Source organism: Syngnathus typhle, linkage group LG18, assembly GCF_033458585.1.
Source record: "Syngnathus typhle isolate RoL2023-S1 ecotype Sweden linkage group LG18, RoL_Styp_1.0, whole genome shotgun sequence".
NCBI lineage: Eukaryota > Metazoa > Chordata > Actinopteri > Syngnathiformes > Syngnathidae > Syngnathus > Syngnathus typhle.
In genome coordinates this window covers 7,734,433-7,744,326 of record NC_083755.1, presented here as the reverse complement: position 1 = coordinate 7,744,326, position 9,894 = coordinate 7,734,433, and the positions used below count along the sequence as shown (strand labels likewise).

The following is a 9,894-nucleotide window of genomic DNA, read 5'->3' as shown; positions in this document are numbered from 1 at the left end:
TCCATTGCTTTAGGAATAAATCCAGCTATAATGCTCGCATTTTGCAGAAAATGTAATTAGCATACTTTAAAAATAATTCATCATGTGGAATATATTTTAAGCCTATAAAAAAAAAGCAACTATGAATGCATTTCTACTGCTGTGTTGTTAAATAAATGGATCTTCTGCAATTCTGCACAAAGATGTCCTCTTTAGGTCAGTCTTGTGGACAGTCTTCTGGCTCGTCTCGCAGCAGAAAAGTCAACGTTCCAAAGCCCGCTCGCTTCCAGGTAAGGCCAATTCATTGATTTGCATGTTTGAACGAACAACTTTCCAAAACATGTTTCGTAATCCCAATGAACCTCACAAGATGAAACATTTCTAACCGTGAAGTTGTGCTCATACAAGTTAACAATTCTATCCTCAAGACATGAACTTTGTATTCACTGGGTAGCAAAAAACAAACTTTTATTTATTAGAATGATGATTTAGGTGAGCTGTCATCCTCGAGTCTCTGACGTACAAGCGTCTCCAGGTGAAACAAGTGCACGTCGTTGTCCTCGGGTAGGATGTTTCTGACGGCGTCGGCCAGCTCGAACAGATACTCTGTGTTCTGCCCGCTGGGCCCCGTGGAGCACACAATCTGATTGGCTATCTCCTCTAAAGGCGCGGGGCCCAGATAGTCGGGGTTGTCTCGCGAGCCGATGTAGAGCAGGGTCTGGCTGGGCGGCGGCGCCAACGGGGGCCGCGGGTGGAAGGCCACGGTCATCACGCCGTAGCCGCCCTTTTCGCGGTGGTCCAGTTGACGCTTCACTTCCTGCTCGCGGCCTGTGGGGAGCTTGTAGGCCACGCCCCAAACGCAGCCCTAATTACAGAATTAAATGAAAACATATTCATCCTCCTTTGCTGAGGATCAAGTCTAAATATCCGTTGGCAGTAAACAGTTTGAACCCCTTTTTCAAAGAATTTGTTTACTATCCATCAACCGAACAGCAGCTCGTATCCCCCGAGGCACTGCTCTGATTTTAGGATGTAAACTTTCCGCAGCAATATTCCCAGATACGCATCTCTGGCCTCTTTCATGCAGATTTCCCAAGCGTTATCGTCCTCCTCCCGGGCGACTGGGAAAAATTATCTCCCATCCAAGGTCGCAGTACGAGGCGCCATCCTCGCTTTTGTTTCAGGGGAATACGAGATAAGGCCTTTTTATGTGCGTGCCGTGACCTTGGTACAGTTTGGCGGCGGGGCTCCTTTGTATGCCGCTCGCATCAGAAAATGACAACGTCTTACAAGGTAGTAAACGTTACGATCATCGGCCGCTAATTGGCGTTTTACGGCTGTATAACGAGGCGTTGTTTCATTAATCTTCATCTGTTATGATAGTAAAGGTGAAAGGAAGTTGGTGTCATAAATTTGGGATATGGCCTTTGGCGTAGATGAGAGACCACCAGATGTTTGAGTGGAAAGTATAGAAGAAGAAATTAATACAATAACACTCCTATTTTTTTTCTTCTAGTGAAGATGAAAAGAATTACAATGTGACCTTACCTCAGGGTCATCAATTAGTGTCACCACCCGGCCGGGCTGTGAGGAAAAAAAAAGATGTAATCTATTGTGAATTAATGTTATCAGTGACAACAAATACCTGGGAGTGACTTGGGTAGAAAAAAATGTGATAAAAGATACCATTGGTATTGTCATTATTGCTTGACAAACCAGCTTAGTAAATTTAAAATATTATACACGTATACATTTAAGGGCTTATTCATTTCAAGTAATTTAATCATGAATATCAACATAACTTTAACCCATAGGTCTGCATTTTTTCAATCTATGAATAAAACTTTTTTTTATTTTTAAGCTCCAATGTGGCCCTTGAGCGCTTTGCCTTCATCTACATCCAAACAGACGTGAAATTTACAATAACTCATGATAAAATATTTGAGCTAATCTTTGTGACATGAGTCAACAGTGATATTGTAGTCCTCGCGTGTTTGTTGTGACGTCAGACTCACTTTCCCCGGCACTCCGCGGTGGTCGGTGCTGCCCTGCCAGAAGCGACGACTAAAGCCCCTAATGTAACCAATTCGCTTCTCCTCGTAGGGAAAGTCCACCTTCCAAATGAGCGAGCCGTAGCCGAACACCCACATGACTCCTTCCAGAAATAAATAAATGCAAAATTACACTCTGAATATTATATTCATTGGCACGATTACGGTTTAAAATTCAACAGAAATATTCCGGACATTATGAAGCGTGGAGTGAGCAAAGATCACGGGCAGCCCGTGTGGCATAACTACTTCCGGTTCCCTATCGCAATTAAAGTGGCAATCGTCAAGTGTAAGCTGTATTTCAAGGCTTAACAACCTCAAAATCATATATTGTACCTTTTTAACATGGGTGCATAACAAATAGCGACGTTATTCGAGTCAAATTCTATGCAGTACGCTGCAGTAAGCGTGCATCTTTTAATTGTTAAATCAGCTCTGTCACTACCGGAAGTGTATCTTAATCGCAAGAATTTACACTGTTGTTGTGCGACGCATTACCGGGCATATGCACACAAAAGTGTTTTTGACAGCGTGCTAACCCGCTCGATCGTGTGCATTATTAATTTGTCGATATCCTCCAACGTCATCGTGCATTTGCAAGATATAACATGTTTGTTAAAGTCGAGTTTTGATTGATTTTGGTCGCCAGTGCTCCTCTCGAATAACGGTTTCCAATCGTCGTTTCGTCGCCCGGACACCAGGGGTCGCTGACTTTCCTTTAACGTGAAATACACAAGCAGAGTTTTTGTTTATTTCCCCCCAAAATTATTATGTATTATAATTTGCAAGAAACATCAAATCTATTTTTTTTTTCAGAATTTGAGTTCCTGGGCATCTTACAAATATATCAGTAGTGTGCTTTTTTCCCTCCCAAAAGATTCTGACAGTGTATTTCTTACCAATGAAATGGCTCATTTTGCCTGTCGGTTGCAAGTGAACCTATGTGAGCACCATTGAAAGTTTCTTTTAAAAGACATGTTAACATTTGAACCTCCCTCATCCATCCATCCATCCACCCACCTAACCTCACTGATTTCATTTTACCCCTGCTGCAATTGAGGTCACGGATGGCGGGATGGGTTTGATAAATGGCCTTCCCAAAAAACTCCAAAAGCCAAATGCATTCCATAATAGACCCTCTTGATCTTGTGACTCCAGTCTGGAGAAGCGTTGATCCCAAATATGCTCTCTCTCTGCATCCCTTGAGAGGCCTTTTGTGACTATGTAACTCTCTACTGACTGTAAAGCAACAAAAAATAATAGAATATTCTCAGGTTGGACTCGGACTGTTAATAAAAAAAAAACAAAAAAAAAACTTAGATGCTTCTTACTTGAGTCGGGTAGTATGTGTCGCGATTTAATTCATTAATCTTATGTTATGGTGAGCAATAAAATGCAAAAAAGAAAAAAAAATCATGAAGTGTTTTTAGTTGAAAATATTTGATTGATTTTTAATTGTCCTAAAATATTTGTCTTAAAAGCAACTACCCACTAAATAACAACAGTTGCAAATTTGGTAGCACCACGGACAGTTCTCAGAGCGCGTCTCCATCCAATATCTCAAATGCCTTGTGCTGTTAGCAATTCCAACCGTCGAGCAAGCACAGAAGCTGACGCAAAAGTTTTTCTCTTTTTATTTGTTTGTTTGTGCATTGCAACGTCTGCGTCATTTAGGGGGAGATTAGTGCTGATCTCAATTTGTCGACAAATAAAGAAGCGTTGCTTTGCTTTCTCTCTGCGGCTGATATCAGATAGAAGAAGCTCTGTCAGCAAGTTAAATGATTGATTTTCTTCTTCATTTAATTTTTAATGAGCTACAATACAAAGCTAAATTGGGGTCATTGGAACCTTTTGGGATTTCTTTTTCTTCTGTCTGATCACAAGACTTGTTTTTATTTTTGAAGGTTTTCCTCACCAGCAGTTTTTCCCCCTCCCTTGCTGAAGAGATGAATAAAGCCAAACGCGTTCACTCGCTGCCACGAACACGACACCATTGAAGAGTAATAACGTATGTATTTATATTTCTGTATATAGAAGCAATCCCGCAAGCGAGGGCGCCTCTACTGTAGCCCCTACTCCTCTAACTGCCTGTGTGTTTTCATGACAGCGCTCCTGCAGATCAATGATCCCAGTTGCCTAGCAACCAGCTGATGGGGAGGATGACGACGAAGGAGGAGGAGAGCGAGTGAGCAAAAAGAGGTCTGGAGAAGGAGTAAATGGACAATCGGAAGTAAGAGAGTGTGTCAAATCACCTGCGCCTGCGTACGTCTCGTCGTGCTGATACGGCGGCACTCGAAATAGAACGTGCATGGTGCTTCCATGGTGACGCCAGCAGTTGATTGAATTATCTTTATCTTAAAGCGGAAACAAAGTGCTTAAGCAGGGGGGGGGGGGAGGAAGGAGGAGGAGGGAGATGGGATGGGATGGGACGGGGGGCTGAAGGAATAACGCAGACACTGCATTTGTAAAGCCGTTTTGAATCTTTTCGGTCCCAGAGGAGGCCTCCGCCGCTCCTGGCTTAGGAAAACACCAGCAGCCATCGAGGCGCTTCAACTTTACGGAGAGTAGAAAATGGACAATTAGCATCTCCTATGTCGTCGTCATAGTAACCCTCCTATCCCTGCCCACTCTTCCTTATCCAAGCCCCCGCCCTGACTTGCCACACCTGCACGATTTTTTCCCCCCCCCTAAATGTATTCACTCCCATATCTTGGATACCTTTTTATTTTTATAGTGGGCCTGGGCTTTATTTGCGCTTGTCAGTCACTCACCATCTGCTGGTCAGCTGATCAATGCTAATTCCTGTCGAGACTTCTAATGACACACAGACGTATGGACAGCGTACACAAATGGGCACGCATTTTGCAATCTTTTGACGAGGACGGTTCGCCGCTATTGTTATAAATGACCGAGCGAGAGATTGCGGCGAGGTGACCCGCTCTCCCCTCACGCGGACACACACTTGCGCACGCGCGCACACCCACGTGGCTGTTTGCACTATTGGCAAGCGGAATTAGTGAATGTACGAGCGACACAGAAACTCATTATAACGCGATTAGAGGCAAACCTCCCGTTTAATCTCATTTAGGACGCCGTGGCTGCCCGTCAGGCACACTCGCTCGCGCACACACCTTAACTGCAGGTGTGTGCGTGTGAGACTCCCCTCACACCGTGTTTTCACGTCTCACTGGCTACTCCTCTGTATTAAGTGTAGTCATGTATATTTCTTGTGTGGAAGAGATTTCTGTACGCTGCTCTCGGGAAAACCTGGCGGAGCGTTATTTTTCGAGAACGCCTTTTACTCCAAAAGGTCAGCTTGGCTCGCGGATGGCAAGGAGGGAGAGGAAAGCCAACAAGCAGTTAGTTTGATGAGGGGTGGGGGGGGGAGTCCATTGGGAATACAAACGGTGCTGATGTTGAGATTGTTTCCATAGTAACCCAATCCCCGTTTCTCTTTTCCCCTCGCACATCAGATCGCCGGCATTTAATGTCGGCGCGGCTCTCGGCGCTCTTAAATATGCTTAATATCTGCTTTGCGGCCGTGCCGCGCGGTCGCACCGCCGCTGTTAATCAGCCCTTATTGCCTCGCCGGAGTAAATAGGTCCACATAAGCGCGTATTAGCCCAAAAGGGCGCCGAGATGGCCGCTATTAATGGAGAGTGTGCCTTTGTGTTTGATCACAGGAGACAACGCAGCCTGGCGCCAAATTTGCTCAATACGAAAAGAGACAAAACGTGGCCCGGCTGACCTTTTCCCATCAGAAGACAACACTGATTCTACCTGACCCAGTCGATCAAAATGTACGTTTTTACATTCAATACAGAGCAATGAGTGGTGTCTCTTCTGTGTCTCTCTTTCTCTCATCTGTTTGCTCGTTCTCTCTGTTCTCTCTTTCCCACTCTACTTGGTGTGTGTGACCCTCTTTTTTGTTTTGCTGACGGAGCAAGTCCAGTTTACCGCGTTTGGGGAATTTGGCAGACCGCATCGAGGGGATAGAGGGCGTTTTCTTTTGCACCCCACGGGCTCACTTGACAATTTGATCAAAATTTGACTCGTATTACATTCATAAATATCACATTGGTGTGCATCACATCCTCTAAAATTAATCATCGCAGAAATTGAGTCATTGAATGCAATAGTATGATGCATCTTGATCACGCTTTTACTTCTGCTTGTCCCTCTCTCGTTCTTTTTCTCTCTCTCCTTTGTCTTTCTCACTGGCTGTTCCGCATGTACATATGTGTCTGACTCGTCCTCGCCCCTCGCTCACTTTCTCGGCTCAGCTTCTGTCTCTGTGTTCCGCGTCCTCTGGTCTTTGCTCTTTCCCTTTATTTTTGTCTGTCTTTCTCAGCTCTGCATCCATCTCTCTTTCTCTCTCTCTTCCGCTCTCCCTCTCTCTGTTCTGCGCCTGTGTCGCTCCCTCTCTCCTCAGTGTCACGTGACCATCTCTCGCTCTCTCCGTGCGCGTGTGCGTCTCTGCTTTCTCCGAGCTTCTTCATCATCATCCGACTGCACCTTTTCCTCCTCCCGGGAGTAGACGGAGAAACACCTCGTAGGTGAGGACATCCGCGTGGTCATTTGTGTGCGTGCGCGACTGTGTGTGTGCGTGGAGCGGCTCTCTAACTGCCGCGTCGCCCGCCCGCCACCCACCGAGCGCCGACCACCGCCGGGCATTAGAGCCGCGGTGAGGTTCACCTCCGGCGGCGGCACAGGATGCTTGCGAGGTAGGCTGTCGCCAAGGTTTTGGACTCACTCAATTTGGTGGCAAAGATGTATTTATCGTTTATGCTGGGTGGTGGGAAAAGGTAACGAACGTGGAGCTAAGAAAAGACGAGCGATCCGCGGAAGGGGGGGGGGGGGCCCGAGCAACGGCCGCAAATCGACAATCGATATCTCAACCGCAGTCATTCCCGCCGTCTATCAATAACCGGAACGTTGCTCCCCTCTGCTGGCTTTCGTCGTCGTGCGCGTGTGCGCGCTCGCCGATTTGTTAATTCGACGTTTGAGTCATCCGCCGCAGCGCCGCTTTGCTCTTCTGTGATCAAGGCCACTTAAAACAGAAGGGGGAAAATAGGCTGCCGCAAGATGTGGTATCGATCCGACGACCACACCACCAGAAAAAAAAAAAGTCCGTTTTGGAAGGAGGCGGTTCTGGAATACTCGCCGCAGCCACGCGAAGACTGAGGCCAATCTGAGTGTAAAGTGGCTTGATTGTGCCATCTTGCTTTCTCTGTAGGTGGCTGGAGAGCGATGACAAGGCACACCTGATTATCCCCCACGCACACTCGCACCCCTACTGAGGAGGAGGAGGAGGAAGGATTCGAACTCTGCAATGACGGTGTCTTTTCTCGCCACAAGCTGCGTGTGAGACGTGCACGAGCGCACGAGTGCGCGCAGACACTAAGCCCCGTGGGGAGTTTCTCGCATGGGAGGAGAGGGCCCGATCTAGGCCACCAAGATGGAGTTGGCGCCCGGCACAGGCACGCGTGCTCACCTGGCGCAAGACTGAGAGGGCCAGACGCAGTCAAAGATGAGAAAAGGAGCTTCGGCGTGAGCCCACAGCACCATCCAGCAGTCAGGGTCTTTGGGAAAATGAGGCAAGGTGTCCAGCTCTAGCCTTTGCCCCCCCTCATCCACCAGGACCACCACCACCAATCCCCCTTTCCCCCTCAGTGTGTGTGTGTTTGTGTGTGTGTGAGTGAGCAGCACAGCGAGCGTGTGCATGAGTGTGATGGCCATGTGCGTCTGGGCGGCGGCCCCTCTGCTCTTCCTGGGCCTTTGCCTGTGCAGCGCGGGGGGCCAGGCCCAAGGCGAGATGCTGGAGTTCGGCGGCGTGTCCAGCCAGTGGGGGCGCTTCCCCGTGTGGAACGCCTGCTGCGAGAGCGTGCTGAGCTTCAGCCTGCGGACGCACAGCCAGGAGGGCCTGCTGCTCTACCTGGACGACGAGGGCTTCTGCGACTTCCTGGAGCTTCTGCTGCTGCGCGGCCACCTGCGCCTGCGCTTCTCCATCTTCTGCGCCGAGCCGGCCGAGCTGCGCTCGGGCGTGGCGGTGAGCGACGGACGCTGGCACGCCGTGCGCGTCAAGCGAGACTGGAAGAACACCTCGCTGGAGGTGGACGGGCGGCTGGAAGGCTGGGCCGAGGTGAAGAGCAAGCGGAGAGACATGACGGTGTTCAGCCACACCTACGTGGGCGGCGTGACGGCCGAGCTGCGCGCCTCGCCGCTTCGCCTCACCGCGCCGTCGGTGCGTGACCACCCCGCCTTCCGAGGCTGGGTGGGGGCGCTGAGCATCAACGGCTCGCTGGCCACGCTGGAAGCCTCCGAGGGCGTGACGGTGACGGTGGGCTGCGGGCCCGAGCACCAGTGCCAGAACGGCGGCGTGTGCAGCCTGGTGGACGACCGGGCCGTCTGCGACTGCTCCGACACCGGTTACCAAGGCAACGACTGCAGTGAAGGTAAGACCCTGACAACCCTGCTGACCCCTTGACATGCATCTCATCCTACACAAAGAAACACACACACATTCCGAATGCAGTTACACCCCGGTTCCCAAATTTGATTGAAAAAATCGTTTACGAAACAAAGCAATCTATTCTATTTAAATCAATGGACGTGGAATTAATCGGTTCCAGACCCCAAATCAATTTTGATTTTTCTTGCTAAAAAGAAATCAGTGAACGCCTGCATATTAAACAGGTTTGTACGTGAACCGAGTTTTGACTATCGAAGCGCCCGCAACACACACGCATACACAAACACACACACATTTTTTATACTGCTGCTGCTGCTGCTGCTTTTCTGCGGACCGGCGGCCTTCACAAACACGACGAGATGTGCATCGTAATGCTGATGTAAATTGATTTGCTGTTGCTGCGCCAGCCAATTATTTAGTATGTGAACCTTCCCTCCATGACTGTTCTTCCCAATCACCGCGTTGCCGTGAGACATCATCGGGTGTGCCGTGCGAAATGATCAAATTAGAAAGTGTTGTTTGAAAGTCGCCAAGCTCGTCGCCAAAACGATTGAGAGAGAATTTCGTAGGATTTCATCCAAAAAGCGGAAGTCGAAAACTGGCATGAAAATGACATCGCAGTTGCTCAAGGGCCAACCAATCACGGCTCAGCTTGTGAACGTCAGCTGACCCAAGACCGACAAGGACCGTTTGGACGCCGTCATCCTTCGGACTTGAGTTGTAATTCGCTTAAGAGGCTGAAAATCCAGGCTGCTTACGTGCTTGTCACCTGCTAATGGATTCCCATCGATCCCGTCCGGCCTTTGCGCCGCGCCCCGAACGGCCCATCTTACGACCTGCCAATACTTTGAAGGCTTTGCGGCCTTTTAAGACACCTCGGTGCACGTTGCCGTGTTCTTGCGCCAGATTAGACGGCGGCGGCGGTTCCAAGTTGTTAAATACCATAAAAACCAAGAGGGCCGACTCCCAATAAAACTAGAATAGCGCTACGGAGAGGCCTAACAATCCTCGTTTGGCTCGTCGCCAAATTGGGTTGCGTTTCAATGCATGATTTAATGAAGGAGAACGTTAACGGAACAAAAACGAGCGAACGGACAACAGAGGTAAATATTGTGTTCCTCGCTGGATGTTGTCGAGTGGCCCCTCGTTTAATAGGTTCAAATCCGCCTTAAGCTTAAACAAGTGTCACGATAAAGAATTGTATTTTATAGCCAGCGCTCCAAATAGCAGTGAGGCATCTGAGGCCCGCCGGCCACTTTGATCCCGATGACTTGGGCGCTGTGAAAAAGGTGCCCCGGTGGATGCCCGTCCCGTCGTACGACAATCAGGCTCTTCGAATTCAAAATGTCCCAATGGATGTTGTCACCCCACATACAAATCTGCATTCTTAAT

General features: G+C 48.7%; 2 protein-coding genes across 4 annotated transcripts in view; one reads left to right on the top strand and one right to left on the bottom strand.

Moving 5' to 3' along the window:
• Nucleotides 1–430: 430 nt before the first annotated feature.
• On the bottom strand, nt 431–2,269 carry chac2 (ChaC, cation transport regulator homolog 2 (E. coli)). Its single transcript, XM_061264158.1, has 3 exons — nt 1,995–2,269; nt 1,528–1,563; nt 431–844 (listed from the first exon to the last, which is right to left on the bottom strand). The coding sequence occupies exons 1-3, from the start codon at nt 2,127–2,129 to the stop codon at nt 455–457; spliced, it is 561 nt and encodes a 186-aa protein (XP_061120142.1). The 5' UTR covers nt 2,130–2,269; the 3' UTR covers nt 431–454.
• Nucleotides 2,270–4,011: 1,742 nt separating this feature from the next.
• LOC133142692 (neurexin-1a-like) overlaps nt 4,012–9,894 on the top strand; it is a 36,385-nt gene continuing 30,502 nt past the window's right edge. For all 3 annotated transcript variants that reach the window (XR_009710236.1, XM_061264134.1, XM_061264133.1), the window contains exons 1-4: nt 4,012–4,038; nt 4,138–4,260; nt 5,714–5,830; nt 7,267–8,485. Coding sequence is in view for 2 of the 3 variants with exons in the window: in XM_061264134.1 (XP_061120118.1) it covers nt 7,753–8,485 (733 nt within the window). In the remaining variant the exon portion in view is untranslated. The remainder of the gene's footprint in view (nt 4,039–4,137; nt 4,261–5,713; nt 5,831–7,266; nt 8,486–9,894) is intronic.